The 23,362-nt window shown below is 34.9% G+C and overlaps 7 protein-coding genes across 10 annotated transcripts; 6 read left to right on the top strand and 1 right to left on the bottom strand.

Annotated features, from left to right (window-relative positions):
- Window positions 1–118: 118 nt before the first annotated feature.
- On the top strand, window positions 119–1,737 carry LOC103839896 (phylloplanin). Its single transcript, XM_009116383.3, has 2 exons — window positions 119–872; window positions 1,233–1,737. The coding sequence occupies exons 1-2, from the start codon at window positions 425–427 to the stop codon at window positions 1,511–1,513; spliced, it is 729 nt and encodes a 242-aa protein (XP_009114631.2). The 5' UTR covers window positions 119–424; the 3' UTR covers window positions 1,514–1,737.
- Window positions 1,738–2,094: 357 nt separating this feature from the next.
- LOC103839885 (bidirectional sugar transporter SWEET16) lies at window positions 2,095–5,239 on the bottom strand. The gene is made up of 6 exons (XM_009116372.3): window positions 3,868–5,239; window positions 3,709–3,745; window positions 3,391–3,601; window positions 2,893–3,057; window positions 2,466–2,585; window positions 2,095–2,375 (listed from the first exon to the last, which is right to left on the bottom strand). The coding sequence occupies exons 1-6, from the start codon at window positions 3,899–3,901 to the stop codon at window positions 2,247–2,249; spliced, it is 696 nt and encodes a 231-aa protein (XP_009114620.1). The 5' UTR covers window positions 3,902–5,239; the 3' UTR covers window positions 2,095–2,246.
- A 430-nt stretch (window positions 5,240–5,669) lies between these two features.
- On the top strand, window positions 5,670–8,061 carry LOC103839873 (probable acylpyruvase FAHD2, mitochondrial). Its single transcript, XM_009116364.3, has 7 exons — window positions 5,670–6,708; window positions 6,791–6,956; window positions 7,100–7,152; window positions 7,250–7,312; window positions 7,441–7,491; window positions 7,569–7,686; window positions 7,804–8,061. The coding sequence occupies exons 1-7, from the start codon at window positions 6,601–6,603 to the stop codon at window positions 7,920–7,922; spliced, it is 678 nt and encodes a 225-aa protein (XP_009114612.1). The 5' UTR covers window positions 5,670–6,600; the 3' UTR covers window positions 7,923–8,061.
- Window positions 8,062–8,297: 236 nt separating this feature from the next.
- LOC103839829 (putative pentatricopeptide repeat-containing protein At3g16710, mitochondrial) lies at window positions 8,298–15,586 on the top strand. 4 transcript variants are annotated; one of them, XM_009116339.3, is made up of 3 exons: window positions 8,298–10,106; window positions 10,211–10,407; window positions 10,486–10,817. In XM_009116339.3, exons 1-2 carry the CDS (start codon window positions 8,778–8,780, stop codon window positions 10,226–10,228), a joined length of 1,347 nt encoding a protein of 448 aa, XP_009114587.1. In that variant the 5' UTR covers window positions 8,298–8,777; the 3' UTR covers window positions 10,229–10,407; window positions 10,486–10,817. The 4 variants fall into 4 exon arrangements, with proteins under 4 accessions (XP_009114587.1, XP_009114595.1, XP_033136471.1 ...); XM_009116347.3 differs by lacking the exons at window positions 10,211–10,407; window positions 10,486–10,817 and adding an exon at window positions 14,789–15,586; XM_033280580.1 differs by having other exon boundaries at window positions 10,211–10,817.
- LOC117128432 (RING-H2 finger protein ATL2-like) lies at window positions 13,370–14,823 on the top strand. The gene has a single exon (XM_033280798.1). It carries the CDS (start codon window positions 13,432–13,434, stop codon window positions 13,882–13,884), a length of 453 nt encoding a protein of 150 aa, XP_033136689.1. The 5' UTR covers window positions 13,370–13,431; the 3' UTR covers window positions 13,885–14,823.
- Window positions 15,587–15,669: 83 nt separating the features above from the next.
- On the top strand, window positions 15,670–17,059 carry LOC103839819 (RING-H2 finger protein ATL2-like). Its single transcript, XM_009116308.3, has one exon. It carries the CDS (start codon window positions 15,718–15,720, stop codon window positions 16,534–16,536), a length of 819 nt encoding a protein of 272 aa, XP_009114556.2. The 5' UTR covers window positions 15,670–15,717; the 3' UTR covers window positions 16,537–17,059.
- Window positions 17,060–19,943: 2,884 nt separating this feature from the next.
- On the top strand, window positions 19,944–23,155 carry LOC103839810 (RING-H2 finger protein ATL2-like). Its single transcript, XM_033280653.1, has one exon. It carries the CDS (start codon window positions 21,095–21,097, stop codon window positions 21,968–21,970), a length of 876 nt encoding a protein of 291 aa, XP_033136544.1. The 5' UTR covers window positions 19,944–21,094; the 3' UTR covers window positions 21,971–23,155.
- Window positions 23,156–23,362: the final 207 nt, after the last annotated feature.

Here is a 23,362-nt window from a genome sequence, read left to right as displayed (position 1 = left end):
TTCTATTAAAGATATTATAGAGGGACATTAAGTAATATATAAAAAATTATGGTCAATCCAATAATCACCAATTAGTTTTAAGTTGAAAGTTAATGAGAAACCCGAATCTAACATATTCCAACTTACCGAGAGTAGCATGATCGAACTCATGCGATGATTTAGTGTAGTACTATTATCACATCAGTTTTTTTTTAATTAAACCTCCTAATCTCTTATTCCCTGAAAATACGAAAAATTGCATGGATTCTTGGATAAACTAATAGGATGTATAGGAAAAGATAGTAATAATTGGTTGCTTGTACATAAATTGTAACTAAAATTTAGGATTCTGGTTTATGAAACCTATGGACGTATTTCACTTAAATATGATAAAATTACATAATAAAAACACCATTGACATCATCACCGACTCGTTCTATAAATAATGCTGCATGGGAAGACACTTTATCACATCCAAAACCAAAAGCAACACAGAAGAGAAGCATTTATTTACTGTCTACTCTGTAATTGCATATACAATTGTTCCAAGAACATGACAATGCTTAAGAACAAACGCATAACCTTCTCACTGATCTTCGTTTGTCTCGTGATGGTGTCTCCAATGGCTAAGGCTCAGCTTGGTGGTCTGGGTGGCCTTCTTGGTGGTGGTGGTGGTGGTGGTGGTGGCCTAGGGGGCCTTCTTGGTGGTGGTGGCCTAGGGGGCCTTCTTGGTGGTGGTGGCCTAGGGGGCCTTCTTGGTAATGGTGGCCTTGGGGGGCTTCTTGGTGGTGGTGGTGGTGGTGGTGTCCTTGGAGGCATTTTAGGTCTCATCAATATTCAAGGCGTACTTCGTTGCTCTGCCAATGGCAATGTCTCCGCTCCTGCTTTCGTTAGTAAGCTTTCCAAACTTATCCTTTTACCTATGAATCAATCATTTGAAATTAATAACCAGGCCAACAACATTTGTATCGGTTCTCTAGAACAACAAAAATTGGCGAGGCTGGTTTTGTTAAAGCGATATGTTATAGATTTTATGTAACATAAATATGGTATAATTAAACACGTTTGTAAGTTCAACAGTATTATGAAAATGCGATATGAAATATATATTTCGATTGATTCCTAGAAGTATTTGTATATGTTACATATTCATTCGTGTACGAATCTATAAATCCACCACTTATTCACGTTTGACAAATGTAATTTCATTAATTTTACAGTTCATAACAATCACAAGTTTTAAAATTGAACAGATGCCGGCGTTCAGCTCCAATGCGGAGGACAAAACAACGTCGTCTCAACGTCGACTACAAACGCCGCCGGATTATTCTCGATGCTTGTAAACCCAATCCAGCTTGTGCTTTCTACACTCCTATCCGATTGTCAGGTCGCCGTCACAACCCCTCTCTCCACCTGCAACGCCGCACTTCCTACGGGCCAACTCCTCTCATCATCATTGGCCCTGGTCGGAGAAACCGTCTCTGGTCTCCTCCGCGTCGCCAACCTCCGCCCCACTGGCTTTACCCTTGCTTAGTGAGTCCAGATTATACTTATATAAGTTCGGTGAATGTACGTGTTGTTCCATTTTGTGTCGTGACCAGTTTATGTTTGCTTGTGTATGGGTTAACCATATGCATGAATAAGGTCTAGGGTTTGTGTCTTAAGCTTCAAAGTCGTGTACCTGTTGTCGTTTATGTCTCCAATGTTTGATATGTATAATGCTGTTATAAAATGTAAGAAATTACTTTCAGTCTTTAATTATGTGTCTCTGTATACAAAATACATGTACGTGTATTAGATATTTTCTTTCTTGGTCTTTAAAAAAACCCTAAAAATCTAGAAAAGCACTTTGAAATTAATCATTAAAAACCCAATGTCTCAAACATTTCTAATAACGATGAACTTGAATCTATGTTTAAAAATCACTAGTTCAATATCATTAGATTTAAGAGACATTTGTAAAAATCAAGTAATAACACTGATCTTAGAAAACTTATGTAAATTCATCACTAAATCAAATGAGATTTGTTATTTAACACAATCTTTCAAATGTTAGATTGATTAGTGATATTTTGGACAATTTTAACAACAAATACAGTTTCTCTAGATTCGTTATAATCTTCCAAAAAAACATATTTATAATCAAATCCTTCAATGTCACACATGTACTCACGCTCGGATATGTAAAAACAAATTAGATACTATCAATGAATACTCGCCAAAAGAAAAAAATACATAGATTTTTTATTCATTCATACAAATTATGTTTAAGAAAGGAGAGGTTGACTTGGAGCGAGGGCTTCCTCTTCATCTTTTACGTTTGGTTTGGCATTTCTGTAAAACGCATAAATTAGGAGTTGCATTGTCCCAAGGAAGAAGCCCATTCCGTTTGGCACCTATACACACCAAAATATAAATCAGTTTACTATCAAATAACTATTTTTTATGTTTCCTATAAAAAGCTGTATCAAAACAATGATACTTACTAGTAGAAAAACATCGTGTACGAGTAAAGCGTAAACACCCCAAATCGCGCCGTTTAGGAAGAGGAAAAACGATAGCCAAAACGGCATGTACTTCACGCTCTTCGTTGTCACAACTGTTTTCTGATCAGATCAATAATTTAAGTGATTTGGATTAGAACGACACTACGTGTATATCAAAAGGGCCATCTAATGATTTGTTGTTTCTTTGTGGTGGTTGATTTGGTAGTTTATTGTTTAATGGGGACATAATATTTGTATAAAATTGTCACAAAATTTTAAACATGAAAGAACAAAAAATAAAGTTATTGGTGACTTATGTTTTTTTCTTTGAAACATATAGGTGTCTTATGCTATTATCATTTGTTTGTAGCAAACGTGTATAATTAATTAATATATAGTTTGATGAAAAGAATATAGAGAGACTTACAATAGCGGAAAGAGGAGAACCATACATGATAATGTTGAGAGTAGCACAAATGAAACCCATTGAGTTAGAACGCGTTTTTGCATCTCCAAACGCAGTTCTTGTTCCCACAATTGCTATAACTGGGAAAAGAATGTTCAGAGCTAGAACCAAAGTAATTGTTTTCAACTGCAAAAACATAATAGAAGATGAGAGAAATCAATAAATGCGTACAAGTGGACAATATATATTATAGTTTATATGACATATCAACTTTCTGATCGAATGTCACAATAAAATGTTTCTATATATATTTGCTAATCAGATCTGAATCTGAGTCAGACCAATGCAGTCCCTTATCTGTCCATTTTTTTTTTCGAAACACATCTGTCCATAAATTAAAAATGCAGATTTCAACCAATAACCAAAAGAAAACACATAAGATCTCACCACAAAATACAAATTTACAATGCAAACAAAAATATGTTATTGAAATATGTGAATGAAAAATTAAAAACTTACGAATCTAGGTTTTGGGACAAAGAAGAGGAAAATGAGAACATAGATGGATTCAGCAAGAACTCCAAATCCATTGACCGTCGAAACCAAGTATTCTCCAGGTGTCACTATTCCATAATATGTCCATAACGACGAACCCAACAACGTGCAAATGTACGGCAAACACTCATACTCCTCCGTCGATCTCCGTTTCACTATCTTCCAAAACGCCTCACTATTAATAATTCATATGTAATTCAATTAGTTCATGACCCATTTCTTATAGCTCAAATAATCTATTATTAGATCAAACAAAATCATCTGAAAATCAAGGTAACTCACACAGGAGAGAGGAAGACAAGCACTGATATTACATTTCCTGCATTGATCATATATAAAAATTACTCAGCTATAACAATTTAGATATACATATGGTTATGAATGTATAGTATGATTCTTTGTTGTAATTTAAATCACGTGCAAAGAAGATGATAAGGTTACCTATGACTCCGACATAAAAACTTAGTTCTGCCATATCTCTGGGGATGAGTTTTTGAGGAAGACAGAGAAAGAAATAGTGGTCAAAGAGGATTAGAAGAGGCAACTTTGTGTTTACTATCCACAAAATGGATATTTATACACATATATGTGAATTTATGGTCAAGTATTAATAAATATATAAATTCTCTTTCAGACAGCAAAACGAGTACATGACAGGACGCTAATGTTAAAATAAAAGGGCTCATGTATCTCGTGAATATTTGATTAGTATCGTGCATACCATATTCTACACTAATCTCCTTTTCAGGTTGAATAGTTCCTTTCCTCCTATTATAATCTTTTTATACCCTTGTTGTTATTGAAATAACTGATTTACTAAAGATTTGAATGGATGTGTAAATCTAATTTAGTGTAAAACTAATACAAATCCCTTATATATTAAAGGAGAAGCATTGTAATAAATGCATTCACACTATAATATACACGTGGCAGCCTCACAATGATTTGATAATAAATATGTTAACGCGTTCACACTATATTCATAAATGTGTTCACACTATATACTTTTTTATTTTTTTTAATATAAAACTTATGTGCATGGTTCAAATAAAACTTTGGATTTTTCGGTTCGAATCAAAACAAATAACGAATCAAAAACTAAACTATATATATATATATATATATTATTTTTATTGTTTACGGATAAAGTTGGGCAAAATATTTATAAGTTTTGATTCAATTCGTTATCCGTTTTGATTTGAACAAAAAAATATGGACATCGTAACTATACGAAGCAAATCAACTACTAAAATACAATTAAAAAAAAAACAAATCACAAATACCAATATTTTTAGAAACGGATATCAAATTTGATCTGTTATATGTATATATATACATATATGTACAGAATTATATATATATATATATGTTATATATATTATAGTTTATATAAGTTTTACAATATTTTTATGGATTAAATTTATTATATTAGGTATTAAAATTTAAAAAGTTAAATAATATTTTATTTTTGTAATAAAATGTTATTATTAAAATTTTCAATTATTTTTTAAATTTTATTTTATTTACGGATCAAATCAGATATTCTTTAAAATTCTAAATTATTTCGGATATCAGAGTCAAAGCCTTTTTAATTTTTAATTAATTTTAATTTTATCTTTCATGTATTATTTAGAACAAAAATGTTATTTAATACTAATTAACAATATATTTATATATTTATCATTTATTTTTATATACTTTTACATACATATACATGTGCACCTTGATGTGAACACTGTATAAGTATTTACCACCAGTGAAGTATCAATTTTTTTTTGGAAGTTGAAACATTTTTTTTCTTAATGTTTCTTTCACTACCGACCAAATTATAGTAAAATGATTTGTCTTAATAATTTTTTTTTCTTGAACTATTATCCATTTACAAACTATGAAACCATTGGTTCAACATGACGATTATCTAAAATTTATAACATGAAAATAAATAAATAATAATAATTTTTGGATTTTACCGAAAAAAACTAAAAAACAAACGTTCTAACAGAATAAACCAAAATAAATATTAATTTAAAATAATGGTTATATTTTAGGTGATTAAAAACAAAAAAATAACTTAAAACCGAACCGATATCCAGATTAAATAGATTTGTTTTTTTTTTATTAAAAGTAACAAAACTAATAATCACATCCCGCGCAAGGCGCGGATTATTACCTAGTGCACTAGTATTTCTTAAGAAAACATTAAACAATAGCATTATTGAGCACGTAATTGATGTTTAGTTCAAGTCCAGACCAAAACAGCTCAACATCGGCTTTTAGACCCAACTCAGGGCTACACTCATTAAAAGAAACAAAAGGAAATAACTTCAACAAAAAGTAGCACATATTTCTGATTTTATGATTTGAGGGACATGTAAAAAATACTATGCTGCATGATTTTGTTATCCTTCAACTTTTCTAAACATCGTTATCAGACCATAAAATATATGTATGTATGTACATCTACCTTTTAATTACTTCAAATGTTTTTTGGTAAAATACTTAAAAATGTTTGCTCTTAAAAAAGTTTGTATGATCAAATTAAAACCTTCCTATAAACTAAATATTTGACTAAGACATTTAAATCATATATCTTATGTATACATTTTTCATTTTAGAAACATTGTTTTTACATATTTATCGTGTTTTTTTTTCGAAAAAGGGCTTTATTTTTATTTTTTTTATCAAAGAAAAAGGGCTTTATTTATTTATCGTGTTTTGGTAAGTAATTATGTTTGTTCTAAAAACTCTGTGCCAAAATTTACTTCAAATGAGATTTTGACCCGATCATTAAGTTCGAGATTTTGATTAATCTTGGTGACACGTTTTCGAAAAAAAAAGCTCGTTATTTGATAATTGATCATGTGAGTTGCGAGATCAAGTTAATTAATCTTTTAATTTTTCTTAAAGAAAAGAAAAATGTCTACACGTCCCGCTTAGCTATATGTCATTGAGTCTTGACTTAGAAAGTCCACGTCGTGATGTGATGTCTTAATTTGCGAATCATAGCTATTTGCAGTAATAGGTCCTTACATTATACATTTGTTCCACATTTCGCCACTCACTTTCAAAGCTTTACACTTTGACCCTTAGCCTCACCGAGTGGACTCGGTAACTCGGTCAACAACGAATCTTTCCCAGACGAAAAGAAGAGTGCGAAGCTGTGTTAACCTAAAAATGGCGACTTCGATGATCCAGAGGATGTTCAAGCAAGGCACGAAGATCGTCGGCGTTGGTCTCAATTACGCTTCACACGCCAAAGAGCTTGGCAACGCACTCCCAAAGGTACACACTTTGTTGCATCTTCTTCCACTTCACTTCCTCTTCTTTGGTCTTGACTTTGTAACTGTTTGTGATCTCGAAGTAGGACCCGATTGTGTTCTTAAAGCCAACATCTTCCTACTTGGAAAACGGTGGAACGATTGAGATCCCACATCCTCTGGATTCACTTCACCATGAGGTGGAACTCGCTGTAGTGATTGGGGACAAGGCGAGAGATGTCCCTGAACGTTTAGCCATGGATTACATCGGAGGTACTTAATAACACACACATTTGTCTGAATTAAGATTCTTGATGGTTATAAAGTATGTGATGGTTCTTGTGTTTGTGACATTGTTCTTCATCTTAGTATTTATTTATATACGTTCTAATGTGTATAATGTTATTATTTTGTAGGATATGCGATTGCTCTTGATATGACTGCTAAGGAACACCACGTTTCTGCCATGGTACACACCACTTATGACTTTGTTCATACGAGTCTTTACTTAGCATATACATCGTTGAATGATCATGGGTGGGTGTTTAATTTCTCTCCTTCTCTAGGCATCTGGTCTGCCATGTACACTTGCTAAAGCACAGGATACCTTCACTCCCATCAGCTCTGTTGTAAGTTAATGATCTGGAACTTGTTACCATATGTACGGAACATACTTAACGTACTACTATTAGCTAACTAATAGCAAACAGTTTGGCCTCTAATCTTGAGTTTTGTTTTCTTTTGTGGGGGGTTTAAGCTACCAAAGGCAATGGTGGTTGATCCCAATAACCTGGAACTCTGGCTTAAGGTTTGGTTCATCCTGCTCTGTTGTCACTATGAAGCTTTGTTTATTCCCTTTTCTTAGAATTTTCATCTCTATGATAGGTTGATGATGAGATAAGACAAAAGGGTTGGACAAAGGATATGATCTACAAGGTCCCATACCTCATCAGCTACATAAGTTCTGTAATGACCCTTTTCAAAGGAGATGTCATCTTGACAGGTAATAAAAAGATGGAACCAATGCTGGTAACATTGGAGCTAGTGGTTTGATTTCACTATATCTGAGAACATTCAGGATAGTATTGTGAAGAAAGTTGGTGAATGTATGTATGTATAGGTACACCAGAAGGTATAGGACCTGTAAAGATTGGTCAGAAGATAACAGCTGGAATCACCGGTCTTTCTGAAGTTCAGTTTAGTGTCGGTAGGCGTGTAAGGCCATTGCTGAGCTCCTAGTGTTTGTTTATTAATCTTTCTTTAACAGTGATTTGTTATTGTATAAACTTTTATAAGAGCATTCAAGTAATTTTCTCTGGCTATTTATCATTTCCGGTTAACTTATTGGTCGGTACCAATGATGAATATTAATATTCCATCGGTTTCTAAATAATCATTGTTTTAGAAAAATATTTTGTTTCTAAAAAATCGATATATAAACATCGCACCAAGAAATGGGCTGTGACGGATTTCATCAACTAATGGTCAGGTCATCTTACAACGACTTGGAAGAAAATTTGTTGGTCAATATTATAAAGCAGGTCTCTAATATACTTGTCACAAAGAAACATTTTTAATCAAATAATAACTAATTTCGTCCATAACTAAAAATTTGTTAATATTTCTGTAACAACAAGAATGGTTTAACTCAGAAATTATTACTCATTCTATTTCCAAATGATCCATGTTTTAAAAAAAAAATTCAGACAAAATATATATTTGTACATTTTAATGCATTTTATTAGATAATAATGGTAAATTTCAAATTTTGAAAAATTAATTGTTATTAAAATTTGCTTTACATAATTTTTTTTGAAAAATATGTAATCACAAAACAATGCATAGTAGAAACTTATGATATTTTTTAAAATGTATGTGAAAATTGTAAAACATATTTTTAAACAAAATGAGTAATATTATTTTTTGAAAAAGTTTGGAAAATAAAGAAAAACCGGTCGCCTCTCTTTCAGAACCAGGGAGTTAGGTTTATCGTCACCTTCCTTCCATCTCTCTCCCTCTCTCAGACCACGATTCCGTTGCAAGGGTTTAGGGTTTTACAGTGAAATGACTTTCTTTCTAATTCATAGCTTGTGAATGCGTAGATCCATTTCGTCTGGGTCCGCTTCGATAACTAAAAGGTTCCTTCTTTCTAAACATCCCCTGCATATAGCTCCTCCCTCCTCTAGACTCTGTGGTTCACGAGCTTTCTCTAATCACCGAGACACTCCGAGAAGCGATCTCCACAATCTCCACCTCGACGAAGCTCTTGAGCTATTCACTCGCATGTCTCACTCCCGTCCCCTCCCTTCCTTGGGCGATTTCACCAGACTACTCACCGCAATCGCCGCAATGGAGGAGGACGAGGAGGAGAGATACGACGTCGTGGTCTCTCTCTTCGACCAGATGCGAAGAATCGGAGTCTCGCCTCTTCTCTACACTTGCAACATCGTAATCAACTCTTTATCCCAATCCTCTCGGCCTTATTACACAGCTTTCGCCTTTCTTGGGAAGATGACGAAGCTTGGGTTCGAGCCTGACGTGTTCACGTTCACTTCTCTGATCAATGGTCTCTGTTATAGGAATAGAGTTGATGACGCTGTAGCTTTGTTTGTTAAGATGGTGGAGATCGGGTGTAGTAGGCCTAATGTTGTCACCTACACGACTCTGATTCACTGTCTTTGCAAGAACAGACACGTGGATCACGCGGTGGAACTATTCAACCAGATGGAAAGGGACGGGGTTCGAGCCAATGTTGTTACTTACAACTCTTTAGTAAAATGTCTTTGCGATTGTGGTAGATGGGGTCACGCAGCTCTGCTTCTGAGAGATATGATGGAGAGGAGAATCCGCCCGAATGTGATCACTTTCTCCGCGTTGATCGACGCGTTTGCGAAAGCTGGGAAGGTTCTGGACGCTGTGGAACTGTTCGACGTGATGAGGGAGATGTCTATAGAGCCTAACGTTTTCACTTACAACTCTTTGATCAATGGGTTTTGCAAGCACGGTCGTTTAGAAGAAGCTATGAGTATGTTTAACTTGATGGAGAGAAAGGGCTGCGTGCCGGATATAGTGACTTATACTACTCTCATACATGGATTCTGCAGGTCCAAGAGGGTAGAGGACGGTGTGAGACTCTTTAACGAGATGTCCTTGAAAGGACTAGCTGCCAACACAGTCACTTACACGGTCTTTATCCAAGGTTATTGTCTAGTTGGCAAACCTATCGTTGCGCAAGAAGTGTTCAACCAGATGGGTTCTTCTTACAATGCGCCTCCCGATATCAGGACCTACAACGTTCTGCTAGATGGGCTGTGCTGTAACGGGAAAGTAGAGAAAGCGTTGATGATATTTGAGTACATGCGGAAGAGAGAAATGGATGTTAGTATTGTTACGTATACTATTGTGATTCAAGGGATGTGCAAGGTTGGTAAGGTGGAAGATGCTTTTGATTTGTTTTGTAGCCTTTTCTCCAAGGGAGTGAAGCCTAATGTTGTAACGTACACTACAATGATAACGGGATTTTGTAGGCGAGGACTAATCCATGAAGCTGATGCGTTGTTTAAGAAAATGAAACAAGATGGGTTCTTACCAAATGAGCGTGTGTCTTAAGTAGGTGAACTAATGAGGAGTTAGAGAAACCATGATGCTTTTGAATCTCAAGCATATGATGGCTCAGTTGCAGTTTTGGGGGAGAGGACACACAGGTTATATAGTATATTTACAGGTTAGAAACTCATTGCTTCAGGATAATGTATTTTGTATTGGATATAATTAATATTTGTTGTGGATTGTAACTTTGCAGGTGCAATTAAGATGTTGCCATACCTTGTCAGCTACATGAGTTCTATAATGATTCATGTACAAGGAGATGGCATCTTGACAGTTTTTTTTCGTTGATAACTTGTTTCTATCGTCAAGATCCTGCATTATTGAAGTGGAATAGTATTCTCCAGAAATAAATCAATGTATAGATAGATAGTCGAGAAGGTATATGTGTGTAGGACATGTAAAGATTGGTCAAGAAGCTTGTTGAGCTTTGTGTCTTGTGAATCTCTACTTGTGTAAGAGGATTTAGATTTTGTGAAGAAATCCTTTTGGACTTTAATGAATGTAAACTACGACATTATTATCCGATATAAACCAAACAAAACCGTGGTTTGATCCCAGTTTCCTTGTAATGTGGCCTTAAAAAATGCTAAGAAATCTATAATTTAGTAGGGAACTATTTATTTATCCTACTATATAAAAGGGACTAAATTTAAGGCTTTTGAGACTATCCACCTCAGCCAAAATATTCTCATCCAAAAAGAATTAGAAATAAATATCATTTAGAAAATAATTAACTAACATATGACTTTTGATATTTCTAGAAATTTCAAATTCGTAACTGCTAATTTATTAATAGAATCATATATCTATATTGAATTATGTTCTATTTTTAATCGTTAGACATCAAGGGTAAATAAATTATTAATTTATAATATATGTAGTTTATAACTTTATATTGTAGTTATAAATAAAGAGAAAATAACCGGAGAGGGTGAAGAAACTCATGTAAAATTATGTAATTAAAATGGTAAAATGGTGAGTATGATGAGGTGAATCTAAGAAAATTTGTTGTACAAATTATGGTGCTTTCTTCGTCCACTATAATAATTTAAAATAAAATATATATTCACATAAATAAGTCAATATTTGTTGTTTTTTTTTGGTAAGATGTTAAGATTATCATTTTCTGAAAGGTTACACTGTTGTTTTTAAACAACTTATTACAATAAGGAAACAAAAATAACCAACAACAACTCAAGGTAAAAAAAGCCTTAAGGAGGTCTTATACAAGAAAGATAAAAAGAAGTAGAGAAAAGGAGAAAGAAGAACTTGCCGGGTAAGAGAGGAGACGGTCACGCATCATACGGTCGAGAGAGGCAAGGATGACTGATGAAGGTGAGGAGACAGCTGTGAACACACGAGCATTACGCTCTTTCCACATCAGGTAGATGGCTGACTGAAAGTAGAGCTTGATGACTGGAGTAGCATGCGTATCTGCGTTGACGCGAGGTTGATTGATCCAAGCTGCAACAGAGTGTATATCAGCCGGAGGAGAAATCTAAACTTCAGCAGCAAAATGCTTCCATATCAAGCGAGAGAAAAAGCACTCAAAGAATAGATGATGGTGAGTCTCTATTTCCAGATTACAAAGGACGCATGTTCCTAAGACATTTAACCCCCAACGCCTCAAGCGATCCTTGGTTGGCAGTCTTCTCTGCAAAGCCAGCCATGATATAAACGCATTACGTGGAATATGTTCCTTGAACCAAATAGTCTTGTGCCAATATTTATTGTTGATAGTGTTTATATTTTTTTTCTGACGTTAGTATCCATATTTTTTAGTAAAGTGATCCAAAAAGATAAGTTTGTGGAGCTAACCAAACGAGGATTATAGTGTTTACTTTAGAAAAAGTAATAGGTTGAATGATAGATGGTGTGCGTGCTTTTTCACATGGAAATCTGCACATATATTAAAATTGTAAGATTTGAATCATAGAGAAAATATAGTGTATATGACTGAAGTTGGTCCATTCCGAAACTAAAAATGGCTAAAATTCTTCTTTGTCAAAATGCATAGATGTGAATCTTATATGAATAGAGTTCTCCATTGCTTATAGCAGTGTAATAAACTCCGTGTGTAAAGAAGAAGAAATGTTATATAAGTGAAAACAAAAAAATATGATTTTTTTTCTTGTGCCTATAGGCTCTTTGCAATTTGAAGAAGAAAGAACATATTGTGTGAAAATTTTTGGCTCAGTCAAATTTTATCCAGTTGTTTATAAAACTGTTTTTATCTGATTCATGTAATTTTTCAATGTTGATTTAAAAGCCCAAAAAACCCATCTATACTGACTTTTTGATATTTTTTTTTCTGTGATTTGAATTTAAAAAAAGATAAAACTTTCGATAAGTTATGTAAACTCATAACAAGTATTTAGCTTTAGAAAGCCTTTACATGTTTCAAACTTATAATATATACATATATAATATTTAAAATTATGCATATAAAATATGTGTAAAATGTGCCTAAATATGTTTTTCTTCTTTAATGTGTTAATCGTACTATACATAACATTATTTTAAAATTTCAAAAAGTTTATGTCACATACAAAAAACCATCAATAAAAAATATAATTCTCCATCTACAACAAGAAAAATGAAAAATTATAAACATATAAATTTAAATTAAGAAAAACTAACATCGGAAAAACAAGAAATTAATGTAAAATAAAACAAACCGACAAATAATATTATAAATAAAATAAATTTATAAGACACAATCCGCGCGAAGCGCGGAAAAAATCTCTAGTGTTTTTAATAAAAAATGAATATTTTTGGTGAAGATAAGAATACAATTATTTACGTTTTACAAATTAGATATTGATGAAACAAATTGGCAAAAATCAAGAAAAAAGGAAGGGCAAAGTGGTCAACGTCAACTTTGGCGTCTTGTGATTTGTGAACCTATCTTTCGCTCACGACAGTATAAAACTCTCTCTCTCTCTCTCTCTCTCTCTCTCTCTCTCTCTCTTGCGGAAGCTTTCAGTACCAATGGCCCGGGGAAAACATCTCCGATTCTCCAAATTACGACACGAATGGCAAAACCAAGCTAGTCACCATTGTAACCCTCTCCACAATAGCCATAATAGTGGCCCTCTCCTATCTCTACGATCGCTGGCATCGCCGCCGCAGTCGTAACATGGTTTCCTTGGCCAACAATCCTTCTCATACCGGTCTAGATCCCGCCGTCGTGAAAACTCTCCCTGTTTTCACTTTCTCCGACGCGACGCACAAGGATCCGACTGAATGCGCCGTTTGTCTTTCTGAGTTCGAAGAGGGAGAGTCGGGTCGGGTTTTGCCCGGGTGTAAACACGCGTTTCATGTTGAGTGTATTGATATGTGGTTTCATTCTCATTCAACTTGTCCTCTCTGCCGCTCTCTCGTCGAGCCTCCTGCAACCACGACAGTGGAGGAGCAAGTCACGATCATCACGATTGATAATTTAGGGAGAGAACCAGCTGCTATTGAGACCCCTAGGAGGAGTTTCAGCGAGTTCGAAGACGATTTGACACGGGACTTATCGTTTACTCGGATGTCAAGCTGTCAAATAGTGATGACCGAATCGGATATCGAGCTGGGAGAGAAGAGATAAAGTGATTTCCATCCACGTGGATGTTCTTAGTGGTGTTGATCATTGATATTAACATCAAGTATAACCATGATTTAGAGCTTTTTGTTTTTGTTTTGGATAACACGAGATGCACTGATGTATAGCACTTTTATTGCTAAGAAATCTAATTAAATATATTAACAGTTCACTGATCAACGGGTTTTGCATTCACGGTCGCTTAGATGAAGCTATGAGAATGTTTTATTTGATGGAGACTTACCAAATATAGTGACTTATACTACTTTAATACATGGATTTTGCAAGTCCAAGAGGGTAGATGACGGTGTGAGACTCTTTAACGAGATGTCCCAGAAAGGATTGGCTGCCAACACAGTCACTTACACCGTTTTATCCAGGGTTATTTTCTAGTGGGCAAACCAAATGTTGCACAAGAAGTGTTCAACCAGATGGGTTTTTCTCACAATGCGCCTCCTGATATTAGGACCTACAACGTTCTGGTAGATGGTCTGTGTTATAACGGGAAAGTAGAGAAAGCTCTGATGATATTTGAGTACATGCAGAAGAGAGAAATGGATGTCAGTATTGTTACTGTTGCCAATAGAGAGCATTACAACCAAGAGACGAAGCTAAAGACGGTGATGACGTGTTCTCATCACCTTGCACGTGACTCACATGAGATGTAATTCACAATCCCTTGTTTTAAGACTTCTCCTTCAGCTAGCATGTTTACTATACTTAGCTTAAGTCTCGTGACTTCTTTCTTCATGTTGAATCAATCTCCAACAGTTACGTATACTATTGTGATTCAGGGGATGTGTAAGGTTGGTAAGGTGGAAGATGATTTTGATTTGTTTTGTAGCCTTTTCTCCAAGGGAATGAAGCCTAATGTTGTAACGTACACTACAATGATAACGGGATTTTGTAGGCGGGGACTAATCCATGAAGCTGATGCGTTGTTTAGAAAAATGAAAGAAGATGGGTTCTTACCAAATGAGCGTGTGTCTTAAGTAGGTGAACTCATGCGGAGTTAGAGATACCATGATGCTTTTGATCTCAAGCAGTTTCGGGAGAGGACACACAGGTTATAGTATATTACAGGTTAGAAACTCATTGCTTCAGGATAATGTATGTTGTATTGGATATAATTAATAATTGTTGTGGATTGTAACTTTGTAGGTGCAGTTTAGATTTGCCATACCTCGACAGACATGAATTCTGTAATGATTCATGGTACAAGGAGATGGCATCTTGACAGTTTTTTTTCCGTTGAAGACTTGTTTCTACCTTCAAGGTTCTGCATTATTGAAGTGGAATAGTATTTCTCTAGAAATATAATCAATGTATAGATAAATAGATAGACGAGAAGGTATGTGTGTAGGACATGTAAAGATTGGTCAAGAAGCTTGTTGAGCTTTGTGTCTTGTGAATCTCTACTTGTGTAAGAGGATTTGGATTTTGTGAAAGAAATCCTTTTTGGACTTTACTAAATGTAAACTACTACATCAAGAGGGGATACAATAAACGGAATTATCCGATTTAAACCAAACAAAACCCGGTTCAATCCCAGTTTCCTTATAATTTGGACTTGAAAATGCTAAGAAATCCATAATTTAGTTATATATATTTTTTTAAAGGTATATTTTTGGTGAAGATAAGAATACAGTAATTTGGTCAAGCAGAAGGTGATATTTATTTGAATTTTGACAAATGAGAGTATTTTTGTAGCATTTTTCCCTTGAATTTGAGTATATCTTAAATTAAATATTGAGGGAACAAAAGGAAAAAGAAATTTAAAAACCACCGATAGTACTCTAAAAACCACCTTCACCTGTTCTCTCATTGGCCGTCAGAATCATGAACTCCAACGAGCATAACCCGATGGAGCACTGGCCCGGGGAAACCATCTCTGATGCTCCAACCTACGCCACCAACGGCAAAATCACGCTACTCACCATTGAAATCCTCTTCTCCGTACTCATCTTTATGACCTTCTCCTACCTCTACGATCAATGGTACGCCACCCGCTCTAGGAGCCACCGCCCTACAATGTTTTTCTTCGCCGCCACCGATCCTTCTCATACCGTTTCACGCGGTCTAGATCCCGACGTCTTGAAATCTCTCCCCGTTTTCACTTTCTCCGACGCCGCGACTCACGAGGATCCGATTGAATGCGCCGTTTGTCTCTCCGAGTTCGAGGAGGGCGAGTCAGGTCGGGTTTTGCCCGGGTGTAAACACGCGTTTCATGTTGAGTGTATTGATATGTGGTTTCACTCTCATTCAACTTGTCCTCTCTGCCGCTCTCTCGTCGTCGAGGAGCCTCACGCAACAACGATGACGGTGGAGGAGCAAGTCACGATCATGATCGCGATTTCTCCTGAACCGCGATCTGGATCTTCTGCGATGCCGCCTTTGGATGATTTAGGGAGAGAACCAGCGGCGGTTGAGACCACTAGGAGGAGTTTCAGCGAGTTCGAAGACGGTTTGACAAGGAATCACTCGCCGATGAATCGGATGTTATCGTTTACTCAGATGTTGAGCAGAAAAGGAAGAAGCGCCCCGTCTTCTTTTGCTGGAGCTCCTTCGTCAAGCTGCCAGGTAGTGATGAACGAGTCGGATATTGAGCGGGGAGGAGAAGATTTTAAACGTGATTTCCGCCACGTGGATGTTCCTTAGTGGTCTTGATTATTGAATTATTAACAGCAAAGTGTGTAAGTTTATAACTATATGATTTAAATCATTTTTTATTGCTAAGAAATCTAAATAGAATATATTTTAAAAATTAATTGGATAAAGGCACAACTGAATAAGAATTTAAAAATTTATATTTTTCTCAACAAATATTATTAAAAACATAAGACTTAAACTAATATAAAAATTATTTCGAGTTCATTTGAACAAAATAACAGCTCGGCACTATATCCAAATCTGAATCATCACTCCTTCTCAGATGAAAATAAAAACATTTTAAAATGAGTTGCTATCGATGATTTCTCGTTATCAGTTATATACATAACTTGTTAAAGTTTCTTCACATACATGGGTACATTTGACACACTCAGAATGAGATTCATAGTGCTCAACATGCAACGTCGACTTTCAAGTATTGAATCCAACTTTTTACTTCCTTATACTTAGCATGATTATTCCTAAAGTGAGTTTTAAAGTTTCTTAAATTTTTTTTTATCCGAAAAAAAAAATAAAAAAAGAACCAATCACGGACTGCCACGTATTAATGGGGCTCGTGAACAGTACGTAAAACCAACAAAAAATGATCCTTAGTTGGCTACTTTTGTTACCGATTTTTATGAGAATTGTGGTCACAACTATCGTTTTTTGTAAAATCCCTTTAGAAACTTGGGATAAAGATGGTCTAATATATTTGGTGTTGTCCATTCACAGGGGTCTCGTTTTTATAGAAATATGACTCTTTTGGGTTCCAGTTTATCTGTGTAACTTTGTGTGAGTGGACAAAGTCTTATGAACCACAACGTGATCGATTATTAACGTAAGTTCTGTATAATTAGTCTTTTCTAAGAATCAGAAACGTTCTCGACTCTCAGTACAGAAATATTAATAAATTTTTAGTTAAACTAGTGGAACAAGAGAACTTCCGCATCCCAGTTTCTTTATAATGTGGCTTTAAAAATGCTAAGAAATCTATAATTTAGTCATACAAACTACAAAGGAAACTATATATTTATTTATTTTTAAAGAAAAGGTATATTTTTGGTGAAGATAAGAATACAGTTATTTGGTCAAACAAAAGGTGATTTTTTTTATTTGGAATTTTGGCAAATGAGAGTATTTTTGTAGCATTTTCCCTTGAATTTGAGGAAAGAAAAAAATTTAGGGAGTATTTTTGTAGTCATTTCAACCTGTCCTCTCTGCCGCTCTCTCGTCGTCATCGAGGAGCCTCACGCAACGACGACGGTGGAGGAGCAAGTCACGATCGTCGAGATTTCTCCTGAACCGGGATCTGGATCTTAGTGATGGACCTAACTCACACCCAAAAGCTAGCTCAAGAGTGGAAGATTGCCCATACATATATATATGCCCAAGGACCAAACATCTTTAACGATGTGGGACTCTAATAGCCCCTCTCGAGATGTGGATGGGAAACGGTCCAATCGGAAACAGCCCAAGTCCAACATCTCGGAAATACCACAGCAAGATGGACCATTTTATAGGCTACATAGGTAGACAACTATTTATATGGAGAATCATCTGCTGGGCTTAACCATGGGCTCTGATACCATATTAGTGATGGACCTAACTCACACGCAAAAGTTAGCTCAAAAGTGGAGGATTGCCCATACATATATATATGCCCAAGGACCACACATCTTTAACGATGTGGGACTCTAATAGTTGGATGATGTAAGGAGAGAACCAGCGGCGATTGAGACCAATAAGAGGAGTTTCAGCGAGTTCGAAGATGATTTAACACGGAATCACTCGCAGATGAATCGGATGTTATCGTTTACTAGGATGTTGAGCAGAAAAGGAAGAAGCGCCCCGTCTTCTTTTGCTGGAGCTCCTTCGTCAAGCTGCCAGGTAGTGATGAACGAGTCGGGTATTGAGCGGGGAGGAAAAGAGATTAAAAGCGATTTCCGCCACGTGGATGTTCCTTAGTGGTCTTGATTATTGATATTATTAACAGCAAGTGTGTAAGTGTATAACCATATGATTTAGATCATTTTTTATTGCTAAGAAATCTAAATAGAATATATTTTTATAAAAATTTGGATAAAGGCACAATTAAACAAGAATTAAAAAAAATATTTCTCTACAAATATTCTTAAAAACATAAGACTATCACCAATGTTTTTAAACCCGACCCGGACACTGAACCGGACGACATACCGGGTTGCTGGGTCACTGGATCGATATGGGGTGAACCGCAAATTAATAAATGAATTAATTTTATTATATAATAATATATCAGCTATGTAAATAATAATATAGAAACTAAAGTTTAATATTTTCTAAATATTTTTTAAAACATAAAATAATAGTCTAGATATGTATATATTTTATGTTTAAAACATTTAAAAAATACTTAACTTTAGTTTTTATATTTTTATTTTTATTTGGCATATAAAATATCAAAAAAATAGTTTAGACTATTTAAAATTTTCTCTAACAAAGGTAAGGGTTATGGCATCTTAAAGAAATAAAGACATGAATTTTTTAAATATTTAAATGTCTAATGTGAATAATAAATTAAACTTTAAATACAAAATAAACCAAAAATAACAGATCATTGTAATAAAGTGTCGATAACGGAAATAAAATAAACACCAAATCACATCAACTAATTTTGATTCTCTCTACCGTCGTCGTTCACTTCATTTTTTTTAGGTGACATAGTGAAATCTTCATCAAAATCTAAAAATCACAAATATAAACTGAAAAAGAAAACCTAACTTTTTTTGTCAGCACATAACTTCTTAATTAGAAACTTATAATATAAAACATAATCTAAAAACATGATTAAAAACTAAAAAAAAAGAAGTAAAAGTTATTTATTGGTTCAACCGGTATCGGATTCCAGGTTTTACTGGGTTTTTGCGGGTTTATTTTTGTTTTAAACTCAACTTCAACTTTTATTATCCACCACCAAATTTGTTACTAACTAATTAGACCTCAAGAGATTGAACCGCAAAACAATGGAAGCGATCTAGTATCACCTAAGAACACGTCTATGGATTCTACGCTACCTAATCAAATTCCATCGTACTCTTGTAACCACAATGAGAACAAATTTACTCCACGACTCAGAGCAAAGCGTCTCTTGAACCACTATAAAAGCAAGATTATAAAACTATGTCTAAACCACCAAGACAAACATCTAAAGTGAGATACAAGTGAAGGTCGAAGCACAGTTGATGCCTTAAGTTTAGAAAGTTGTTCATGACCAACCGCCACAACACCTATTGGTGCAAATCTTACTTAGTCGATTCCTAATAGCCAGAGACCAAGGCTTCTGGATTCCGCTTAAACAGCCACCCGATCCCATGAAAACTCGGGTTGAGAGAGAGGCTCCAACCACGATCCAAAGAACCATATATATCAATCACATTGGTACTGCGAATGATGAACTTCAAAACGTGCTCACCACCAAGACCCGAACTTTCTCGTTGACCAAGCGAAAAAACTTGAGCCTTCACATGTTCTTCTTCGAGAACCAGATTGCAAACTTCAACTTTATACGAAACGTTTTGTCAGCGTTTTGTTCTTCTCTTTATAAAAAACATTTTATGTTACTTTTGTCTTGGCTCTTGTATAGTTTATAAAATAGATCTATGTTTTTCAAAGCATGATCAATTTTACAGATATTCGATAGTATCAATTTAGTTTAGTATCAATTTTACAGATATTCGATAGTATGATCAATCTATTATTGATGAAAACATGTAATAATGTACATAATTAACTGTTTTATAAATTTGTATTATATTTATTAATATCAGTTATATACATAACTTGTTAAAGTTTCTACACATACATGGTATTGGGTACATTTGACACACACGGAATGAGATTCATAGTGCTCAAGAATGAGATTCATAGTGCTCAACATGCAACGACTTTCAAGTATTGACTCCAACTTTTTACTTCCTTAATATCAAGTATAATATATTTGGTTTTGTCCATTCACAGCAGGGGCGAAGCCAGGTATAAAATTCAATGGGTCATATGATAATTATTAAAACGTAATGGGTGCACGGATACCCACAACCACCAATGTGGCTTCGCCCCTGATTCACAGGGGTCTCGTTTGTATAGAAATATGACTCTTTTGGTTTCCAGTTTATCTGTGTACCTTTGTGTGAGTGGACAAAGTCTTATGAACCACAACGTGGTGATCGATTATTAACGTAAGTTCTGTATAATTAGTCTTTTTTAAGAATCAGAACGTTCTCGACTCTTAGTATAGAAGCATTAATAAATTTTTAGTCAAACTAGTGGAACAAGAGAACTTACACATTCCAGTTTCTTTATAATGTGGTTTTAAAAATGCTAGGAAATCTATAATTTAATCATACAAAGGAAACTATATATTTATTTATTTTTAAAGAAAAGATATATTTTTGGTGAAGATAAGGATACAGTTATTTGGTCAAACAAAAGGCAATTTTTTATTTGGAATTTTGGCAAATGAGAGTATTTTTGTAACATTTTCCCTTGAATTTGAGGAAAGAAAAAAATTTAAAAAAGGAAAGGGCAAATGGTCAAAGAGAAAATTCTCATGAGTCATGGAACCTCTCTTTTTCTCACGATAGTCTCTAAAAACCATTTCACCAGTTCACTCTCTCTTTCTCTGAATCTCTCATTCGCCATCAGAATCATGTACAGCAACGAGAATGACCAGTTGGTGACAGTCTTCCTTACATTCATCTTCTTGTTCTTCATGTGTTTCAACATCTACTATCTCTACGTTCACTGGTGTCTCCACCGCCCTTCAATGCTTTTCTTCGCCCCCACCAATCCTTCTCATACCGGTCTAGATCCCGCCATCGTGAAATCTCTCCCTGTTTTCACTTTCTCAGACGTGTCTCACAAGGATCCGATTGAATGCCCCGTTTGTCTTTCCGAGTTCGAGGAGGGCGAGTCGGGTCGGGTTTTGCCCGGTTGTAAACACGCTTTTCATGTTGAATGTATTGATATGTGGTTTCATTCTCACTCAACTTGTCCTCTATGCCGTTCTCTCGTTCACGCAGTGGAGGAGCAAGTCACGGTCATCGCGATTTCTCCTGAACATGTTTCTGCTACTGAACCGGTATCGAGCTCGGGATCTGGATCTTCTGCGATGCCGTTGGATGATTTAAGGAGAGAACCAGCGGCGATTGAGACCCCTAGGAGGATTTTCAGCGAGTTCGAAGACGGTTTGACACAGAATTCGCCGGTGAATCACTCGCCGATGAGTCGGATGTTATCTTTTACTCGGATGGTGAGTAGAAATCGAAGAAGTGCACCGTCTTCTTTTGCCGGAGCTCTGTCTCAATCGCCGTCGTCAAGCTGCCAGGTAGTGATGAACGAGTCGGATATTGAGCGGGGAGGAGAAGAGATTAAAATTGATTTCCGCCACGTGGGTGTTCCTTAGTGGTCTTGTGTTATTGATATTAACATCAAGTATAAGTGTATAACCATGATTTAGAGATTTTTTATTGCTAAGAAATCTAATTAAATATATTTACAGTTCAATATTTAACTTTCGGGGTATCCATTCTGAGTTTAAGAATAAGTAGAGATGTTAAAATGAGTTAGCTCGTTCAACTCAGTTCAGCTCATAGCGAATTCAGATCTTTCATAAATTAACTCAGCCCAGTTCAATTATTATATGAGCTTCGGGAAAACGATCAATTCATACATCAACAGCGGGACGCGGTCCCAATCAATACATGAACTCTGGACCTGTGCAAAAACATACATCAACAACATTTTTTATTCAAAATTCATACATCAACTAACACTCTTAGGTCAAAACATACATGAATCGTGTTTCCGTTAACTTTATTCGGTGTATTTGTGGAGTTAACGTGATTATGTGGATTAAACGAATTTATTACGTGGATTATTGGACTGAGAGTAATAGAAAACGACATCATTGTGGTCTTTTGAAAACGGCTTCATTTTGTGTTTTCTGAAACAAAATCCTCACTTTCTTCGTCGAACCCGCGATAAAAGAAAAAGGAATCAGAGTTCGAGAGAGAGAGAGAGGAGAGTAAAACGTGATTGAGAGAGAAGAATCAGAGTTTCCTTACCACCTAATTTTGTAATTTTTCTCTCTCAATCACATTCCCATATACTCAGCATACTCATTTTTACACCCCTGAATCGGGTTTAGTTATAATATTTTGTATTTCAGGTAGATTTTATAATTTTATAATACTTATTTGTAACAAGTGGTAATAATCTTTTGGGGTTCAGCAAGTTGTTGGTTCAAAGTTTGATTACCGTTGGAAACTAAATTATTAATATTAGCCTAATGTGAATTTGGATTTCGGTTTAAGTAGTTAATATGGTGGACAATAACAGACGATGGTCTATCTCCTTATATTAGTCGAAAGGTATTCCAAATTTTGATCAAGTAGTTTGGTTAGTTTCCGGATAAATCCCGTTTAACACTAAATACATTTCTCTTAAAATCGACCGGATCAGCCGACATAATATATTAAAAAATATTTATTTGGAACCGAACTCATTTTAGACTCTGGTTAATAACATATGAAGTGGTCAAGTATTTGAAATATATAACTAAGTTTGACCCAAAAAAACATACACGAAAGATAATCAAATTTTTTTATTAAAAAGTACAAAAAATTATATCTTTACTTTATAGATTATAAATATAAAAAAGTACAAAAAAAATAAAAAAATAAAAAATATTTTCGAAAAATACGTTTTTTAAATTGATCTTTTTGTGAAATTTGTTTTTTTTAAAAAATTGTAAACTACACCCCTAAAACCTTTATCCTCAACTCTAAATATAAAT

The sequence above is a fragment of the Brassica rapa genome, chromosome A01 (genome assembly GCF_000309985.2).
Source record: "Brassica rapa cultivar Chiifu-401-42 chromosome A01, CAAS_Brap_v3.01, whole genome shotgun sequence".
Lineage (NCBI taxonomy): Eukaryota > Viridiplantae > Streptophyta > Magnoliopsida > Brassicales > Brassicaceae > Brassica > Brassica rapa.
The sequence above is the reverse complement of the archived record's forward strand: the minus strand, read 5'-3'. Positions and strand labels throughout refer to the sequence as shown.

What these genes read in the sequence shown, in the direction of transcription:
- LOC103839810 (XM_033280653.1), top strand. Translation starts at nt 21,095, where the DNA reads ATGGTCAAAGAGAAAATTCTCATGAGTCATGGAACCTCTCTTTTTCTC.
- LOC103839819 (XM_009116308.3), top strand. Translation starts at nt 15,718, where the DNA reads ATGAACTCCAACGAGCATAACCCGATGGAGCACTGGCCCGGGGAAACC.
- LOC103839896 (XM_009116383.3), top strand. Translation starts at nt 425, where the DNA reads ATGCTGCATGGGAAGACACTTTATCACATCCAAAACCAAAAGCAACAC. An exon ending in CTCCGCTCCTGCTTTCGTTA is followed by an intron (nt 873 to 1,232) that starts GTAAGCTTTCCA and finishes AAAATTGAACAG; the next exon opens with ATGCCGGCGTTCAGCTCCAA.
- LOC103839873 (XM_009116364.3), top strand. Translation starts at nt 6,601, where the DNA reads ATGGCGACTTCGATGATCCAGAGGATGTTCAAGCAAGGCACGAAGATC. An exon ending in AGCCATGGATTACATCGGAG is followed by an intron (nt 6,957 to 7,099) that starts GTACTTAATAAC and finishes ATTATTTTGTAG; the next exon opens with GATATGCGATTGCTCTTGAT. An exon ending in AACACCACGTTTCTGCCATG is followed by an intron (nt 7,153 to 7,249) that starts GTACACACCACT and finishes CTCCTTCTCTAG; the next exon opens with GCATCTGGTCTGCCATGTAC.
- LOC103839829 (XM_009116319.3), top strand. Translation starts at nt 8,778, where the DNA reads ATGCGTAGATCCATTTCGTCTGGGTCCGCTTCGATAACTAAAAGGTTC.
- LOC117128432 (XM_033280798.1), top strand. Translation starts at nt 13,432, where the DNA reads ATGGTTTCCTTGGCCAACAATCCTTCTCATACCGGTCTAGATCCCGCC.
- LOC103839885 (XM_009116372.3), bottom strand. Translation starts at nt 3,901, where the DNA reads ATGGCAGAACTAAGTTTTTATGTCGGAGTCATAG. An exon ending in TTGTCCCAAAACCTAGATTC is followed by an intron (nt 3,058 to 3,390) that starts GTAAGTTTTTAA and finishes ATGTTTTTGCAG; the next exon opens with TTGAAAACAATTACTTTGGT. An exon ending in TACACGATGTTTTTCTACTA is followed by an intron (nt 2,376 to 2,465) that starts GTAAGTATCATT and finishes TGGTGTGTATAG; the next exon opens with GTGCCAAACGGAATGGGCTT.